Source organism: Podarcis raffonei, chromosome 7, assembly GCF_027172205.1.
Source record: "Podarcis raffonei isolate rPodRaf1 chromosome 7, rPodRaf1.pri, whole genome shotgun sequence".
Taxonomy (NCBI): Eukaryota; Metazoa; Chordata; class Lepidosauria; order Squamata; family Lacertidae; genus Podarcis; species Podarcis raffonei.
The window spans coordinates 47022448-47041598 of record NC_070608.1 but is presented as its reverse complement, the minus strand read 5'-3'; the positions used below and the strand labels follow the sequence as shown (position 1 = coordinate 47041598).

At 40.9% G+C, this 19151-nt stretch overlaps 1 protein-coding gene across 5 annotated transcripts in view; it reads right to left on the bottom strand.

The window, feature by feature from the left end:
* Positions 1-17908, bottom strand: part of SMCHD1 (structural maintenance of chromosomes flexible hinge domain containing 1) — a 60050-nt gene extending 42142 nt beyond the window's left edge. For 2 of the 5 annotated variants that reach the window (XM_053396448.1, XM_053396447.1), the window contains exons 1-14: positions 17546-17908; positions 13316-13391; positions 12534-12695; positions 11749-11831; positions 11527-11657; positions 10959-11073; positions 10000-10119; positions 9596-9762; positions 9197-9290; positions 8479-8689; positions 6266-6386; positions 6000-6180; positions 5308-5505; positions 1769-1882 (exon numbers count right to left, since the gene is read on the bottom strand). In XM_053396448.1, coding sequence (XP_053252423.1) covers positions 1769-1882; positions 5308-5505; positions 6000-6180; positions 6266-6386; positions 8479-8689; positions 9197-9290; positions 9596-9762; positions 10000-10119; positions 10959-11073; positions 11527-11657; positions 11749-11831; positions 12534-12695; positions 13316-13391; positions 17546-17704 — 1932 coding nt within the window. In that variant the 5' untranslated portion in view covers positions 17705-17908. Of the gene's footprint in view, positions 1-1768; positions 1883-5307; positions 5506-5999; positions 6181-6265; positions 6387-8478; positions 8690-9196; positions 9291-9595; positions 9763-9999; positions 10120-10958; positions 11074-11526; positions 11658-11748; positions 11832-12533; positions 12696-13315; positions 13392-17545 lie in introns of those variants that run through there. The other 3 variants (XM_053396446.1, XM_053396444.1, XM_053396449.1) reach the window with 3 other exon arrangements.
* Between the last annotated feature and the right edge of the window lie 1243 nt (positions 17909-19151).

The following is a 19151-nucleotide window of genomic DNA, read 5'->3' as shown; positions in this document are numbered from 1 at the left end:
TAGGAGGGTCTAAATCCTCCTCAGGTTAGCCTCCACCATGCTCCGCTTTTGCTCTCTCTACCATTGAAGCATTAATTGTGGTTCTATCTACAGTGCCTGTGAGGGGGTTTCCAAGAGACCCATAACATTCTGCAGTGGCTCCCTGCCAGGCAAAAACATTCCTTTTCTCTCAGGCCTTTGGCTAATTTTAAAAGCCATAGGTTGTATAGGGGTGGTTATTGCTTTATTTGCTACTGTGGTATGTATTTTTCTATTGTAAATTGCTCTGTGATTCTTGGTTGAAAGCTGGGCTGCCCTCCCCGAGACTGCAGGATTAAACGTTATATTAAATTCAATATAAAATAATATATTATATAGTACAGTACTTAAGTACAGGGCTGTCACCTCTCTTTGCTGTTATCTAATAGATATGAAGATCTGGGAGGAAAGTAGGTTAAAAGAACTGTTATCTATAATGGAGGGGCTAAAAGCCTTATTATCAAATAAAATGTGAAATGGGTCAAGTGCAGCTATCTTTTCTCTAATATCTCTAAATCAGACAAATAATAAACAAGCTAATAAAAAGCTGAGCGTCATTTAGAGTTGTACAAATTTTTAACAATTTTAGCTGAAATCAGTTTGACTTGCATATAATTACCGTATTTTTCACTCCATGACGCACCTTTTTCCTCCTAAAAAGGGGAAATGTCTGTGCATCTTATGGAGTGAATGTGTGGTCCCTGGCAGCAGAGGAGCTGGGGACTTTGGTTCCCAGGGCGGCAGGGGCGTGGCACGTCGCCCGTGCGAGTGTCCTAATGGTGGCGCCCGCGCGAGGGGGGTAAGGAGAGGTGAGGCAGGGGAAGAGGGCTTTAGAATACGCTTTAGAGTTCCCTCCATCCGAGGGGCTCTGTGACTTGCATGAGAGCAGCCAGGAGCCAGCGCGGAGGGGGATCTTTCTCCCTCGCACGCTCTGTCAAATTGGGACGGGGAGCTTCCGCCAAACAATATATTTGCCTCTTACCCCGAGGCTTAGCTGCCAGATGCCCATGTGTGTCTGAAGGGTCTGAGGGAGATGTTACCCAAAAGTAGAGGAAACGGGTCTATTTATCCCTTGGATGAGCAAGCAAGGCTGGCAGGCAACACATTTGGATTTTGTTTGCAAGGCGAGGCGTCGACCTTCACTTTTGCTCTGTTTTTGCTTTGCATTTTTATATTGTGATCTTCAGATGGAGGGCAGTATACAAATTAACAACAACAACACCTGATCTAGACAAGCACCCTCTCTCTTTCCACCCCCGTCTCCTGGCATCCTGTCTCCCAGGGAGCGGATGTAGTTGCAGCAGGAGTTTGCTGCGGCTTAATGCCAGGCCAGAGAGAGGGAGAGAGAGAGAGAGAGAGAGAGAGAGAGAGAGAGAGAAAAAGAGAGAGAGAGAGAGGCTATCGCCAGAGCCGAGTAATGTCTGAGCAAACATTGCCCAGGGAGACAGATGTTGTGGCTGGAGAATGAGGCTCATTGAAAAGAGCAGCGGAGGCTGTTGGTGCAGCCGCCAGGAAAGCCAATGAGGTTAGTTTCACTGCTGCTGCTGCTGCCGCCGCCTTTGGATACAGGCTGACTGAGCTGCAGGCGCTGTCCGGTTGCTAAGGCTCCAGCGGGAGAAGGTGCGTCTTATGGCCAGGTGCGTCTTATGGAGCAAAAAATACAGTCTTCATAGAAGACTTTCAAAGAAATTGTTACCTCTAATCTAATTCAATCACTTAATCAGTTTACAACTTTTGACTATTCACTTACCAAAGCTATCTGAACCTCTCCTCCTGTAGCATACACATCTCCATCATGATCTCCATATAGAAAAAATTTCCTTATTGTGCCATAGAGTAATGGAACTGTTTTAATTGTTTTTACCTAAGACACAAACAGAAGTTCAGTATTATTATTTTTTTACTGTACTCTTTACAGATTTAATTTAATCCTAGAAATAATATTTGGTGGATCCATTCAATCTGCATGAACATACAACAACAACAAAGACTAACTAACATACAGTGGTACCTCGGGTTACATATGCTTCAGGTTACAGACTCTGCTAACCCAGAAATAGTGCTTCAGGTTAAGAACTTTGCTTCAGGATGAGAACAGAAATCGTGCTCTGGCGGCGCGGCGGCAGCAAGAGGCCCCATTAGCTAAAGTGGTGCTTCAGGTTAAGAACAGTTTCAGGTTAAGAAAGGAGCTCCGGAACAAATTAAGTACATAACCTGAGGTACCACTGTAGTTCTATTTACTGTAATTCTTCAGTAGCCAAAAACAGTATTGGTAAAAGCATCTCCTGCATGCAAATGCAATTTGGTATGTAAAAGTTCTTCTCCAAGTGAGAACCCACTGCATGGTGAAATACAGAGCTTACACTATGTTACGAACTGGAGTTGGGGCGGGGGGGGGGGGACTGTTTAAGGGGTTCCAAGTTTATTCCAAAGACACAGTGCATCATTTCTAAAAAACCTCTGTTTACCATGCTGGTTCAATGACACAGAGTGTTTAGGGGGAAAAAGTTGTTTGCGGTCTATATTCTGTTAGGGGATACAGTAAAAACTGTTCTGGTTGGGAATAAACCTTCCCATGTATCATAGTGACAGGCATAGCTTGTTTGTGACACTAGCTGGATACCAACATGAAACTGGAACTTAAAAAAAATATCACTGGGAAGAAAGTTTGTGTATTCATTATTTATAAAAGTTAATACTTTCAAAAACACTTATTTTATCTCTTCTATCTTTTCATTTTGAAATATTCTAAAAATAATTAAATTTAGTTGTGATTTTGAAACCCAAGCTGTTAGTAAAATAATGGAGCTTTCTGCAGTCTGCTCCAGCCTTGAAAGTAACAGTTCAATCTAGCAAGCCTTAGCAACCATTTATCTGAAATGTGTTTTCCCTACAGAGGCTGAAACAAAGAAGCAAGGCTGTGGGCTAATGGATGGGAGGTGTGAAGGTCAAGCTTCAGCCCGGTGATGCAGGTAATGTGGGCTAGACCCTAACTCTGAGCCTGAAGTATGTTTCCATGCATGTGAAGAGGACAATACAGAGACATTTTTTATATCTAGAACCAGGATTTAATGCTGCTTTGTCATCTTACGGCATTCTGGATCCTGTGGGATAGGACTTTTTTGTCCATCCCATATCTCCATAAAAGCAGTTCTCCCTCTGATCCCTTTTGGAGAAGGCTACGCCAACCCACAGAGGCAACATGTGTCTTTCTCTCACACCTCACCATTTCCCTGTTTATCACTGCTGCAATGATTTCCTGGGAAGGATCCTTGGTGTGGGTATCACAAAATCCTTTGTGGGGGATGGGGGTGGGCTAGTCTGCTTAGATAGGAAACTGGAAAGATGAGTTCTCCTATTTCCCCTTTCTGAGGGATAGCATTTCATTAGGGAGAGATACCACAGGCTGTGTAAAACTTGGTTAGGAGAATAAAGCTTTTACATGTTCGTGTTTTGAAAGTTTACTTGTCCTTATGTTCCTTTACAAAGGAAGTTCTGAGGCTGTGTGTCTCAGGTTTGATCACCTTGACACACACAGTGTGGTGGCCTGGGATTCAGACTCAGAGGCTGAACCTGAGGAATCCCAGCCTGCACAGGATTCCCCGCCTCCAGAACCAGCTGAGCTGGGGTTGGGGCTTGAGCCTGAAGGGTCCTCACCTGTGCTGGATCCTCAGGTGCAGGCACCAGCTGAGTCTGCTCTGGTTCCTGAGGTGATGGAGGACCCATTGCCTGCAGGTGCTCCACTCTCAGCCCTGTCAGGGGAAGATGAGGTTGCCTCTGGGTCCGGTAACCCTCCAGCCTCTCCTGAACTGCAGAGGCTCAGGGCAGAGAGGCGGAGGGAACTAAGTTCCCGCAGGAGGAGTGCTCGCCTCCAGGCCAGGAGAGGCAAGTCACCTGTGGACCGGGACCGCCCTATGCCTCGGGGCAGATAAAAGCCGGCCAGCCCAGTCCCAGGTTGCGGGAGCAACATTGTTGGTAGCCTGTTCCTGCCTCCTGGAGCTCCTGACCTCACCCGACTCCCTGCCTTGGACCCAGCTTCAGCTTTGACGGACTGCCTCCCTACTGCACCCTTGATCTCGGACTGGACTCGGACCTCGCCTCACAGTTACCCACGGGACCAGCAAACACAGCATGGCTGATGCTTTTCAAGTTAACAATTCAGTTCTGATCCCCAAACTGGGTTGTAGTAAGAGGGGGGAAGTCCTGTTTTGCAAGTGGAAACCCATGTGCTGATGGGGTACGTTTGTAGTTATCAGAGGCAACAGCTGGTAGTGATAATTAATAAATGCCTTGTTGAGACTTTTTTGCTGCCTTCAAAGAAGTCCCAGATTATCCCAACAGGCTTTGTTAATTTATAAAAACAATAAAATGGAACACATTAACACTGAAGAGGGGTGAGCATCAATATTCACCTTGGGTTGCAACACTCACCCACTCACACCCTGCTTGCCAAAACATTGTCTCATTGATTTTCCCCTTGAAGAAGCAGGCTTGCAATTTGTGGCTAGTCCTAGATTCAGCCTTGTATCTAGGCACGCATGTGGCTATTGGGCGCCAGAAGTGCCTTTCCCCCTCATAGGCTAATGGGCTACTTATCTGAGATTAGGAGATGCAGCTACAGCAACAGATGTGTTAATTACATACAGGTTATATTTCTGCAACGTGTTAAATTTGGCCTACTTTTGAACAATCTTTGGAAACTTCAATTGATTCAGAACACAACTGCAAGAATGAGTGAGCATGTTTTGGGGGGTTTAAGATCCAGTTTTAGGGCAGTGTTCAAACAGCTAACTTTACACATCATCTGCAACAGCTGTGTTGTTTGCTAATTTGTTTCTGGGCATAATTAAAGTGTCTATCTATCTACTGCTTGATTGCAATAAAACCACTAAGCCATTTACAAGGAATATTAGAATTATCAGTAAAAAAAAGTATTGTGACATCAAGGGTTCATAATGATACTGTGATTTTAATTGTTCTAAGACACCCAGAGGGATATGTATGCATTACAAGGGTGGGGTAGAAATGCTCACATCAATAAAAACATTTACAATATTTTTTTTACAGTAGCAATAATTGAATCCTAAATTAGCTTTTTATAACATAAAATAATATATAACATCAATATTTTTGTCTGCATTATACAGGATAAGCAACAAAGTACTTCTATTTCCCCAGCAAACATTCTTTTAAAAGCACATTATAATTTTATTTATATTAAATTTTTGTTGCATTCAAATCTGCGTTATGCCATCTTTAAAAAGTGTCATCAACAAGTAATTAACTTACCAGCTGCCCAGCTTTGTATGTCTTTCCATCCCATTCTATTGCCAAATATGTAGACCAGGGACTCTGCAAGCGCTTAGAGTGCAGCTCAGTGCGTGTAATTATTTCTTTGAAGTGTGTGAATTTTATTTGTTTGTCATGTTTTTCATGGCACTCCTTGAGCCACAATGAAAAGTCTCTGTCAATTTTCATTCTTTGCTCCTGTGAAGAATTTTGAACATGTATTAGAGTAACTGTAGTTCAGCCTTTATGACTGTCTGAAGGTGCAGTCTTGTGCAGGCCTCAGCTTCAATTAGTCATTATTTAAAATTACAAAGAGACAAGGTGTGGCAATTTTAATTACCCACAATGTTCCTGACCTAGCATCACTTGGCCACTGAGGGGAATTAAAAAGGTGACTAGACCCATCTGCTCAGTACTACTACTAAAGCCAGGTAAGCCTCCTAAGGTCCATTGATGAAGTAGGGAAGGAACCTACCAGAAAGTACTTTGCCCAGGGCCCCTTCAGACTAGGAGCCAGCCCCAACATTATGGTAGCACATACCAAACTCCTCAAATACAATAAAAGTCTAAACTTAGGCAATGTAATTTAAAAATCTAAAGTAAGTCAATAAAAAGACAGAAAGCTCACATATAATGATTCTCTTAATTTATTTATCCAATTGTGACAAGCAATTAAATTGTACAAGTATTACCTGCCCATTGACGATTCTTGTAAAAATTGTGTTTCTGTCTTTTAACTTCAATTCCAAATCCATGAAAGTCAGTTTGTTTGTGCTGACCTGAAATCTGTCATTTGTAAATAACACACCAGAAATTCTGTTGTAACATTCAGATGGGGCAAGACCTCTCTTGGGCAGAGCACACCACTCAAAGCTTAGGGAGAAAGGCAATGATTAGAAACTTTTACAAAAATAATAAAAATATTAAAATGTAAATTATTGCATAGGCATAATCTTACTTTTCAACAGTTGTGTATGGTATTAGTCTTCCATTCCAAAAACATTCAAAAATAGGCCTTTTCCCTCTTGCTCCCTTTTCTATTACATAGCATTCTTCATCATCATTGTCATCTTTTAATTCTAAATTGAAAAATGAGTGTCAAATTACAAAGGAATGCAAGGACAGAAGACATTCTTCTCAAAAATAGAACATTACACCACTATTTCTAATTATTTATTAGTCATACAGTTTCCCCTCAAATATGCAGCAAACTAATAAAAGTTATTCAACACTGGTAAGTGAAGTAAAGTAAAGTTTGTACAGCTTAATACCCAGTGACCCAATAGGCTTCATGGTTTTCTTCCATGTCATACAAAGCAGGAAACAGATCACCCTAAAAGTTTCAGCCAAATGTCCCCATAACCTTAGGTGTACTTTACAGCATAAGAATTTCAGGTTGTAGAATTATATATATATGTAATTATAGCCCTGTCCTTCACCATGTAGCCTGCCCCAAGGCAGGTTACCTCCAAGCTCAATACTACAAGTTAACTAAGTAAAACCTAAACAGTACTAGATCATTAAGCTGAATGAAGAGCGGACAGAAACAACAACATTGCAGCGAGGGATATTCTAATCTCATCCTCCAGTCCTAATTGTCAGTGCAAAAATGTGTGGCTTGACCAGTTGTTGAAATGTATACAGTGACGAAACCAGATGCACCTCAGAAGGCATTCAACAGCCGAGTGGCTACCATAGAGAAGATCTTCTCAGGTACTGCCACTTCACAAACTTCACAGCACAGCAGAACTGCCAACAAGGCCTCCCTTGCAGATCTCAAAAACTGGACAGGTCTATAACAAGAGATAGTAGTCCTTCAGAAATGCCTGGCTTTGGATGTCAACAGAAGTACCTTTAACTGGGCTCACAAGCATACAGGCAACCAGTGGAGGCATGATGTGCACCTGACCATTTGTGCCCACCAGCACTGTGGCATTCTGCACTGATAGCAACTTCCAAACCAGCAGCTCCACAGAGAGTAAGTAAAAACTGCCCAGTCTTCAGGTTAACAGAGCATTGAGCCAAGCTACCTCTTTCCATGAAGGACTGTAGTTGACAAACCTGTCAAGACCAGTAAGTAAGACGCTTCTATCCATTGAAGCTACCTAGGCACATTTCCCCATACTCTTTTGGAGAGGTGAGACATTGCCATACCTGCTGTGGCAGTATGCTTGTACTGCTCAGTGCCAATGAAAAGGTTGCTGGCTATGGTGGAACCCTGGTAGACAAAATTGTCTACCACCTCAAGCATGTTGTCACCCATGATGATTTGTTGAGTGCTGGTGACATCCTGACTCAGGATGTTGGTCTTCATCATGCAGGCTTGGGCAAAGCAGCTGATGAGACTCTGGAGAGCTTTCCAAACTGTGTGTTGTGACATGTTAGGGTGTCAGCTGCAGTATGCAGGTGCGTTGTGTAAACTCTCCCCACTCTCCTCCTGGAGCTGGAAAGGGGTTAGTTTAACCTCTGGTTTGCTAGTAAAACTGAATGACTGTGTTGTGATATGATGCATGTTTAAAAAGTATGTCACCAACATGAAAAGTTTGGAAAGCTTTGCTGTAGAGCTTCCTCAGAGTGTGCTGTCAAGGTTGTGTCATCTTCAAACAGCATCTCCCAGATAATAACCCACCACACTTTTGTATCGGCATCAAGCTGTGCCAGGTTGAACAGACCCTCTTGCTTCTTGAATGGACATACACATCACCTGCAGTCAATCTGGAGGCATATGAGAGCAACAGGGAGAATAATATGCCTAAGAGAGCTGGGTTTAGAACACAGCCATTCTCCACATTGTTATTGTTATTATTATTATTATTATTATTGGGGAGGCATCTGAGAATGAATTGTCATACTGGACGGTGCCACACATGTTTTCATGGAAGGAAACAATCATACTATAGTGCTTAGGTGGGCATCCTATCTTGTTGAGCAGTGTGAAGTGTCCTTTTCGGTTGATGAGGTCAAAGGCCTTCGTCAGGTCTATGAAAGCCATTTACATGGGGCAATAGTTCCCTATTGCTACTCTCTGGAAAAAGTCAGAAGGCAGAGGTGAAACCACTTCAGTGCAGTGTTCCTCGCTCCCAAGCTAAAGAGCTGCACAAGGAGGATGCAAAATGTAGCCTTCGTTATTAGTACATCAATGAGAAATAGTATGAAAGTTACCCAACTTACTTGAAGGATGGCAAGGATCATCAGGATAGGTTTCTTTATCATACAAGAAAGGGTGATAGCGTATAACACCTTCCACTACACCGTCTCCTTCAACTTTCGCCTTGAACTCAAAACTATCCGCTGCTGTACTTATATATAATGTCTGCATATCATTGTCAATTTCTCTAAGATTCACAATCTTAGGAGTCTTCCCTTTTTCATACATTGAAATCTACAAATAAACAACAAATAAATGCAAGTTCCTCCTATAAATGTTGTTTGTTGCCACGGTCATCAAGAGGCAGAAATAATACAAACTTAACAACATGCTCCAAGATTTGTGCAAACCAGGAATCAGGAGAATCTGTGCTCCCCAGTAACTTATAGCTTATAGGAATGGTAGTGGCAGGGCTGTCTAAAGGTTTGAGCCATGACTGGAGCTTTATCTCCTTGCAGGGCAGATGTACACAATATGAAGTGGGTAGGATCCAGAGGTTCCCACTGTTCAATGGGTAGGATTCCTTATGCTAGCAGAAAGACACTTCTGTTCATGCAAGGAAGGGACAATATTTTCCACTGGCATCCCACTGCATCATTGCTCATGCTATTCCCTGAACACCAGAAACAATGCAGGGAAAGGAAGAAATAGGAAAGCCCTGTTTTGCAAGCGTAACACTTTGGATAGTCCCTGGTTCTAAGCAAATGTAATTATTTGCAAACCAATGTATATAGATCCTACCTCAATATCAATATTGTTGAAAGTTCTTGCTTCCTTCATTGGCAAATTAATTTCATTTCCTTTTGGTCCATGGATATAGTAATGGTATATGTGTCTGTAAAAAAATGGTATATGTGTCTGTTAAAAGTTTGAATAAAATACATTTACAAAATTGGTACACTGTTGAATAATCAAGCAGGCATTTACTTCAAGTTAAGTTATAAAATGGGCACCCCACAACTGGCAGCTGGAAACCTGAAAGCAGCACTAAGCGTACTATGCACTAATATAGACTAGTATAAATTTATATTAAATTCAATTAATAAATGATTTGCACAAACTGCACAAAAAAATCTTAAGTAATGCAAGATTTGAGTCAATAGTATTTGAACATATTAACTATTTTAACAAACAACTCACGATAGTTGCCTCGTCCAACGGTTAAAATTGTTTTTCAGGTACTGCACGTGTTCTGGCTGTACTCCTGTAATAACTACTGCAGTGAAACCTTCTTTGTCTTTTTCTTCCATGATAAGATTGTGCAGGAATCGTTCATCATCATTTACAATATGGGAAGAGTCAGATGGCTTTGAGAAATAGTTTTAAAATAAAATAAAATAGGTCACTTGACTGGAATTGTAACCATAAACTGGGAAACAACTGCTCTCATCTTTCTTGTCCAGCTGCTTATCAGAAAAGATAAAACTTGTTGGTACAATTAATTTCCTAACAACTGCCTAAACCCTGGTAGCTACTTGTTAAGTACTAAGATGACCTTTTTTCAAGTATTTTGTATAACTCAACAAATAATTTAAGTTCCTTACCTTTCTGTTTCGAATGTACCCCTTGTATATAGCTTCTTTGTTTTTCTCTTTCTTTTCAAAATCTTCTTTAGAAAGTACAAGCTCATGAACATCTTTAGAATCTGCAGGTTTGCTTATCATCTGTTCAAGATTTAAAAATTTTAAATAATAAATACAGTGGTACTTCGGGTTACATATGCTTCAGGTTACATACGCTTCAGGTTACAGACTCCACTAACCCAGAAATAGTACCTCAGGTTAAGAACTTTGCTTCAGGATGAGAACAGAAATTGTGCTCCAGCGGTGCAGCAGGAGCAGGAGGCCCCATTAGCTAAAGTGGTGCTTCAGGTTAAGAACAGTTTCAGGTTAAGAATGGACCTCTGGAAGGAATTAAATACTTAACCCGAGGTACCACTGTAGAACAGTTTCAGAATTACAAGAGAAGCCACATCTGTCAAACGTGCACACAAGATGACAAGAAGGGACCATCAGTATGCATTTCCCCCCAATACAGCACCCAGATATAGAATACACCCCGTCTCATTACTATGTCGTATTCAAGACAAAGACTGCCTTCTCTCCACCAGCAACACAGAGTATTCTCATTCATTTTAAGTGTGTAATATCCAGTGTTTGAGACCAGCAGTCCCAATTGCCAGACTGTGGTTCATGTAGGAAAACTATTGTTACCAACTAACAGCTGGGAGGCAAAGAGGTCCTGTTCGTTTACCAAAGGCCATGAAGGCTGTGGGTAAGCCAAACCAGTGTTCCCAATAACTGCTAAGTGGACAGGCCTCCTTTCTAATAGCCAATTGGTGATAATGGTCTGATGATTTTCATTATGACTACTGTATCAGCATGGGGCACACTTTACAGGTATGCTGCATACAGAAAACACACACAGCCAGTTGCTAATCTAGGTTAACCAAGAAGTACCACATAAAATGGCTAAAATTGTAAAAATATAAAATGTTACTTACTCTGGTAGACTGTCCAACAAAAAACACTGCTTGTTTACCACCAACCCCAAAATATGATATATCACTGTTTAAACTGCGGGGTACTGCTGAAGGACGTACATATCCTGAATGGTCACTAATACCAAAATTAGACAAAAAAAGAAATAGCAGAAGCTGTTAAATATGCAAGCGTGAGTATATAAGACATTACTGAAAACTTTTCCAATTAATAACAATACCAGGCAAGAACACATAATGCTTACTACTAACTAAACATTACAAAATATTTCCATTATATATTCATTCAAATATTCAGAAACATTGATTTGATTCCTTGTAATTACTAAAGTATTTCAAGTGGTTGACAAAGTTATCAATGTAAAAACTACATATCTTAATAAAAGATAAAAGACTTGAAATACTGAGACCTCAAAGTATAATTATTTGGACTTTTTGTTAGCTGTTTCAATTTCTCAGCATTTAAGAACTACGGGAACCTTTTATAACATGTCCTGAGAACACTGAATTCTTACACAATGAAATTCACCAATTTTATACTTAAATACCATTGAAATTAGAACATCCTAACCTTTCCATATCACTTTGTCGTGTAAACTTTGATAACCGATACACAGCCCAATTATTCAGTTGTTTAGAACTCATGCCTCTTCCATTATCAATCACGGCAACAGCTGGTTTCCCTTGAGAGTCATCAAATAACTATTTTTTTTAAAAAAAGAAAAAACAGTATATGATGATTCTATCATACAATAACCCTGCAAAACACTGGAGTAGCTCCTTAGTTACTTACCAGCTTTAACTGTATTCTCCGGATGGCAGTATTTTCAGAAGTAGCTGATAAAGAGTTATCAATTAATTCTGCAAGAGCAAACGCTAAACAGAAAAAGAGAGAAATGTTTGCTAATAATTAAAATTATTAACAAAAATTAGAATATCCACTTTTGACATGTTCCTGAAAGGCAACATACGATACAAGCTATACCTTATATTCTTTCCTTCTGAAAAGAGGAGTATCTTTCTCTCTGACAGGAGAGGTAGTGACAGATGGCTATTAGAAACTTGACAAAGACTCATTCATATAAGGATTACACTGAATTTTGGTGTCATACTGTAAGTTCAGGTAATGTCTTCTGTTGGGACAATTTCCCAGTCCCAGTCAGCATTTTAGATCAGCCATCCATAATATAATTAGCAGTATTCTGACCTGAGTTCTCCACATACCCCACAACCCAATGTAGGGTGCTATGCTAATACCAGAGATTAAAGGACACTATAGACTGGTACAGCTGTTCAACACATTAAAGTATGTTGTTGAAGAGGGGGAGGCAACTTTTTAGGGGTTGTAAAGTGTGTATGCTATTAAAGGGAAAAGAGGAAGATGAATAGGAAAAGTTGGTTTTAATTCCGATGCTATTTTTTTAAAGATTACTTTAAAACTAACTTTATTTTAATTACAGCTTATTTTTTAAATCTATTGCATAGTATTTAATAGCAAAACATTGGTCTTAACAATACAATGTATTAATTAACTGTGTGCCATACAGTTACAGTTCAAAGAATACCTGATATACTTACGAAGAGGATTTTGTCCTTCACTAGCATAGTATTCATACATTCCACTTTTCACAAGTGTATCATAATGTGGTAGGAAATCAATACGCTCTTTTGTTGCAGAGGGGAGTGACTGGTCAACTGATTGTAGCAAATAGAAGGTCATGCCATCTTTAACCATTCCCCCTACAACACATATATGAAATAAAAATCCAACTTCATTTTTCATACTGCTGTTTAAATATATTTTATTTACTTATATATTTATTTCATAAAATTTATACACAGTTTGAGCGTAAAAAAACTTCACAGCAGTTTACAAAAAGATAAAACACTACAATTGCCTAATGAACAATTTCCAGGGAATGCATTGTGTTCAGAAAGCAGGACCTGCATGTACATTGTTTTGATTACTTAGTACAAAGCTTCTTTCCCCTTAGACTTGCAATATAAATTACTTAGCTTGCATTTTATAAAAAACAATTTAGTAATGAAATCAGATATCCAATTAACAAGGGATATTAATTTTCGATTGCTACTACATGAAAGGTAGCACTTAACTTTTGTGTTATTCTTTTAAAAAACTGATTTCCATACACAGACCATACAAATATTTCCCATTTTTGATTTTATGTTTTAAAGTCCTGCTATGTATACAGAAACTAATTAGTGTTCTGATAAAAAACAGGAGTCCTGTGGCATCTCAGAAATAAACAATGGGTGAGGCATGAGTTTTCATGCACTTTTGCTACTTTATCAGAGAGCATTTGGGTATAGACTGTATCCATTAAGAAAAACTTACGTACCAAAGTTTTCATTTGTGATCCGTATTCTATTTGTGGTTGTGACAATAAAAGTTTCTTTGGAGGAAATGCCAAATACCTACAAAGGCAAGTTAAATATTAAATTAGAAGGGTGGAGGGAGATAAAGCAGAGCTCAGGGTAAAAACATTCAAGAACCTTAAGAAGTGTCCTATAAACCAAAAAGGTTTATATAGTCCAGGATATACTTTCCTTTAACAATGCCTTATTGTTGCCCCGAGCAACTGGCACTGAAAGGCATATTGGACTTGAACCTGGAGAATCTGTTTAGCTGCCCTGGGAAATGGATACTGAAGATACTTCATCCATTAATTTCTCTAATCCCCCTTTAAAGCCATCTAAACATTTTTGTAGGAGAAACTCTATAAGGCTATTGGAGCACATTAGACCCTTTCCATTCTTTACAATGAGCCTAGTATTTCATGTAGGTACTTTTTGGCTTTTGCTTAATTTGTTTTATAAGTCCACTACAGTCATACCTTGGTTTTCGAACAGCCTAGTTCTTGAACGTTTTGGCTCCTGAACGATCGAAACCCGGAAGTGACTGTTCCGGTTTTCGAACATTCTTTTGGAAGCCGAATGTCTGACAGGGCTTCCGTGGCTTCTAAATTTTCCTCTTTGCAAACATTTTCATTTCTCCATATGATATTGTACGTTACTTTTATAACCAAGATCTTATTACTTCTTGTAATATGGAATGACACATTTTGTTCATCTCATAAATATCGACAAAGTTTTACTCAGCTTTACCTGCAGTCTTCTAAACTTTTAAGCTTAAACTACAGACTAGAATGACTAGAATGCAGTTTCGATCTGCCCTAGAGAAAGTCTCTGAGCACCTAATCAAAACACTCTTCCTGCGTTTGTTTTACATTTTAATTAGAAGTATTGCATCAGAACATCGTTGGTAATCATTTCTCAGCAGACCTCTATATTGAACAACAAGTCCAAAGCTGAGATGTAGCCTAGTATTGATAAAGTTGTGTACAATTATCTTCACTACTGCAGGAAACAGCATGGTTAACAGGAATATAGTAGTTCTGGGTCAGTGTGTTAATCAGAAGGTTGGTTGTTTGAGCCCACCCGGAGAAGACTGTCAACAGATTTATTGCACTGTAGGGGTTGGACCGGACTAGACCAACCCTCAGAATCCCTTCCAACTCTACAATTCTATGATCCCCAATGCTGCCACTTTCCCTCCCTCTTATTCCCCTTTCTCAGCTCACTCTGGCAAACAAATCATCCCCTCCCCCCATTTCCATGTCTCCTCCTCTCTCCTGTTTTGCATCCCCCTTTGCACACACTTCCAATACTGATGTATGCTGCTGCATCTTTAAGATGAACAGAATCTTAAGAGCAAGTCTGGTAGTTCGTTTGTTTAATTACAGAACGTTAAGTTCCATTGGTTGACGTCAGGGTGGATTTGATTTAAATCAAATTGATTTAAATCACTAGTCACTAAGACTTGATTTAAATCACTAGTCACTAAGACTTGATTTAAATCACTAGTCACTAAGACTTGATTTAAATCATTTTTTTACAGAAATACTCATTCTTGCTGGTATAATCTTAATATTTACAACCAGATGAAGGTTTCATTTTTGGAATAAGAAATTTTCAGAGTATTTACAGTTATATAAAAAATTACTGATTTGGTTATACTATTAGAAATACACAGACAGATAATTATGAAAGTATTGTGAGGTTTAATAAGTTAACTGTTTATATTTGGACAACTTTCCTGAAGTACTTTATTGGAAGGAGAAAAATAATTGTTTCCTTAATAACAATTTAAACAATTTATTTAACTTAAACAATGACATTATAGCATATGTATCTACGTTTGTTAACTGATGTGGTTAAACTTTTTTTAAAAAGAACTTTGAGTTTTAGCACACATTAAAAAAACTTAAAACAAATCCTTATTTCCAGATGAATAGCCTTTGGACTATAATGTAACTTAAATAGAAAACTATATTTAGAAATATTGTCCATCCAAAAGCATTTTATTTTAAAAATCCAATTTAAATTTAAAAAATCCAATTTAAATAAAAAAACCCCAATTTAAATTTAAAAAATCATTGATTTGTATCCACCCTGGTGGATGTTGCAGACATGGGTGTTATTTGTTAATAAAATACCTGTAATAAATTACACACTGAATCATAAACTTCAAACTGAAGATAACACATGGTACCAGGAATGAAACAAATTGTGTGAAAGTTCTATAGAATATTCAAAGGGCTCTTCATCCTCCATCTCTTTCACACAAGGCAGCTGAAGTACCAAAGAGTAAGAACTTTGCAGGAGGGCTGCTATCATTAGGCCAACTTAGGGCACAGATATCACAGGGGCACAGTGCTGACCTTTGAGGGACACAGTTTTATACAGATTAGTTTGTTTTTTCTTATAAATTTCTGATATTTTAATTTATATTTATATTTTGAATACTTTTATTATTTTTGAAGTAATTCATACATAAAAACTGTTTTTATGTATATATTAATATTTTGAGGTTGTTGTTGATGGCATCCGTCTGTCTTGAGATATAATGTAGTGCACCTCTGGGGGTAAAGTCAAACTGCTGTGTTAGCAGCACTGAAGTGACCTGCGTGAACATGGGCATAGCCAGGCTTTATGTTGGGGGCACAGAACCTCAGTTAAGTATTTTAATGGATTTACTTGATGGAGGGGGCAGTTGTCCTCCCTGCCCATGCCTTATGAGGTTATCATAAGAGAACACTTCTTGGGATTTGTTCCACTAAAGGAGACTACAGGTGTTTTATGACAGAAACTCTTATTGGACAGTTCGAGCAAATGGATTACCAAATGAGAATCTGTGTGCTCAAAGTTATGTTAATGGGAGTAACATTAAATGCAAAGAAAATGGCATACAAAAGAGTCCTGGACGTAAATCCTTTTTGTGCCCTGCAATGCACACATTTTAAACTTGGTAGTCAATAATGCTGCTAAGTGTTGTCTAGAAGCAACTAGTTTCTTCAGTTTGGTTCAACGGATCTATAATTATTTCTCTGCTGAACTGATGCTTTGAAACCACTGAGATACCATCTTGGTAGTATATATGATGCTTAATAGAGGTTTTTTTTATGACGTAAGGTTTATCTGGAAATACTGATGCTAAGGCCCTTGCTGATGCAATTTGTATGTGTATGTGTGTGTGTGTGTACAAGTAATTAGCTGTGCCTAGGGCACAAAATAGTCTGGGACTGGGGCTGGAAGTTTGAGTACAGAAGAAGGAAAGTACACAGAGGAAAATGAAGTTTTAATCAGTGGTAAAGGTTTGAGTAAAGCAAGCTGAGCTGCAGAGACTCTAACAGGAAAACTGAGGTTTCAAACAACAACAGAAGTTTTCGTAGAGTAAGCAGAGGAGATAATGTGAGAAACACAGTTTTCAACAATAGCAGACATTTGATTGGAGCAAGGAGGGCACTGAGGGGGAAAGTGGTTACTTGAAATAAGGCTTCAGTAAAAAGGGAGTTTGACCAGGCTCTGTTACAACAGCTTCTGTACTGAAGCCAGCTCTGATTGTCAAAACTTTAAAACAGCAATCTCTCCGGACCTTTCCCACCACTTTCGGTTCGTGTCCTTCCCTTCTAGCTCCCATGCCAAAGGCTGCTGCGCTCGTGCTGCAACCCGCTTTCTCTTACACCCCCTTCCCCTTGACTTCGTGCAAATCCAAGATGCCGATGAGGCGCTGCAAATCCTCCAATGATGAGATTTTTATTCTTAGAGTGAAAGAGACAAGAAAAACAAGCACCCATCCGAAACAGCCTAACAGACTTCTTTGGCAAGCCGCAAGTTCACAGCGAGGGACCTGCAGGGCGAGCATTTCCTGCTCCTTCTCAACATGACAGCTCTGCTCCTCCCGAGCGGGCCATCCTCCCTGCACGCAAGAGACACTCGCGCTCTTGCTTCACACCGCCACCCGTCAACCTCGCTCAGCCGCCGGGCTATTTCGCGCCTTTTCGCCCACCCGTGTCAAGAGAAGCCCCCACACCCTGCGCGCGATTCGCCGCCCCCCACCCCACCCCCGTGTCAGAAAAGCCACCGGGCGCCCTCGAGTCCGGACTCTTCGAGCACCCTACCAAAAAGCGGGCTGGGTTGCTGGCTCCCCACCCGTCGGTTGCCCGTTATGCTGTGACGCATTTCTGCCCCCTTCTCCCCCCCCCCAGCCCTCACAAGCGCTTTCTCACCTGGCACACGGCGCTACGGAAGGCGCCGTAGTTTCCCTCAGGACACTTCACAACTTTGTCTTCGCCGTCCGAATCCGCCTGGCGCCGGTCGAACACGTAGACAGACAGGACTTCGCCGCCGCCGCTTTCCCTCTCCGCCGTCTCCTCTGCCGCTGCCATGTTGACTGACAGTTCCCTGCGAGCGAGCGAGCGCCTCAGCTCAACCACGGAGCCGCCCGCATCCGCCGCCGCGGCTCGCCCAGCTCAGAGCAGCGGCTGCGAAGGCAGAGGAAAGGGGCGGGGCGTGGATTGGGGCGGGGCCTGAGTCTGCCCGAGGGGGCGGCGCCCCGCTGCGGGGAACAAAACCCAAAGAGTGAGGCAATTCGGACGGGGGGGCGGGCCGAGGGAGGGGGCAAACCCGGAAGCGAAAGCGCTCGCGGGAGTTTCAATCCGGCGGCTGTCAAGGGGGGGTCCGGCCCGTTCTAGTTCAAGGACGTCACGTCCGCTGTGAAACGCACCATGGCAACTATTGTTCTGACGATGTCGGAACCCGGCTCGCCCCGAGAATCAAGGGCGCGATCGCCGCTGACGTGAAAAGGGGGAAGCGAAACCGCCGCTATTCCGCTGGCCGTTAAGTTACTCCTGATGGGAGTGTTTCCCCCCAGGTGCCCTTCCCAGTGATGGAAAAGTCCTTTCTCTTTTCGTAATGCGTGTTGGATCAGCGGGCCTATGCCATAGTGGCCTAGAGGACAGCAGTGGAGGATTTCCCTATTTGTGTGACAGGATCGAAAGGCATGTGTGGAAAAGAACCAGCTCATTTATATTCACAGGCTGGTGTTCTCCTGGATTCACTGCTGTACCTGGAATGTCATGCTACCCAGCAGCACTTCTCACCAAATTTGGTGACGATTGCACGGCCCTTCTTTCATTCTTAGCACCTTTCAGTCTAGACTGGTCTGTTGCCAATCTAATGTAGATTGATTTGCCTTTGCTGCCCACATCATGCACCTTTTGCCTGGTTACGCATTACTCCTTCAATCCTATACTGGCCTCCTTTCTATTTCCATATCCCATTCAAACATGTTTGCTTACTTTCAGAATTCTCCAAGGCCTTCCCACTCTTACCTTTCCGCTATTAAAACCATAAATGTTACCTTCACACAGATTACTCCATCACAGTTAGCTGTTCGAGTTTGCTGCTCCCTTAAATAATTGCTTTCTTCCTTGCTGTTCCTATACCTGTAACTGCTTCCATTACTTCCTTACTTTCTTCCTTCAAATTCCTCCGCCAATCATAGCTTTTCTATGAAACCTTTGACACAATCCCTATTGCCCAGAGGAGTTAAATCTATCTAGGGTTACCTTATTTCCTTTCCTCCCCCATTTGCTCTACTGTGTGAATTTCTACATTAAGACCTTGGAGCAGGAGAGTAGTGTCTCATACTTTAAAGTGCCATTCAACCACATGGCAGCTTTGAAACTTTCTTCCTAGAGCAGCTTGGCTAGTACCAACATGGCAATCCAAGCCTTTCTTATTTATAGGACAAGAATTATAATATATTAAATAAAATCAACTTATCTACCTTTTATTGTTATATTTTTTAATATGGATGTGTGCTACCGAGAA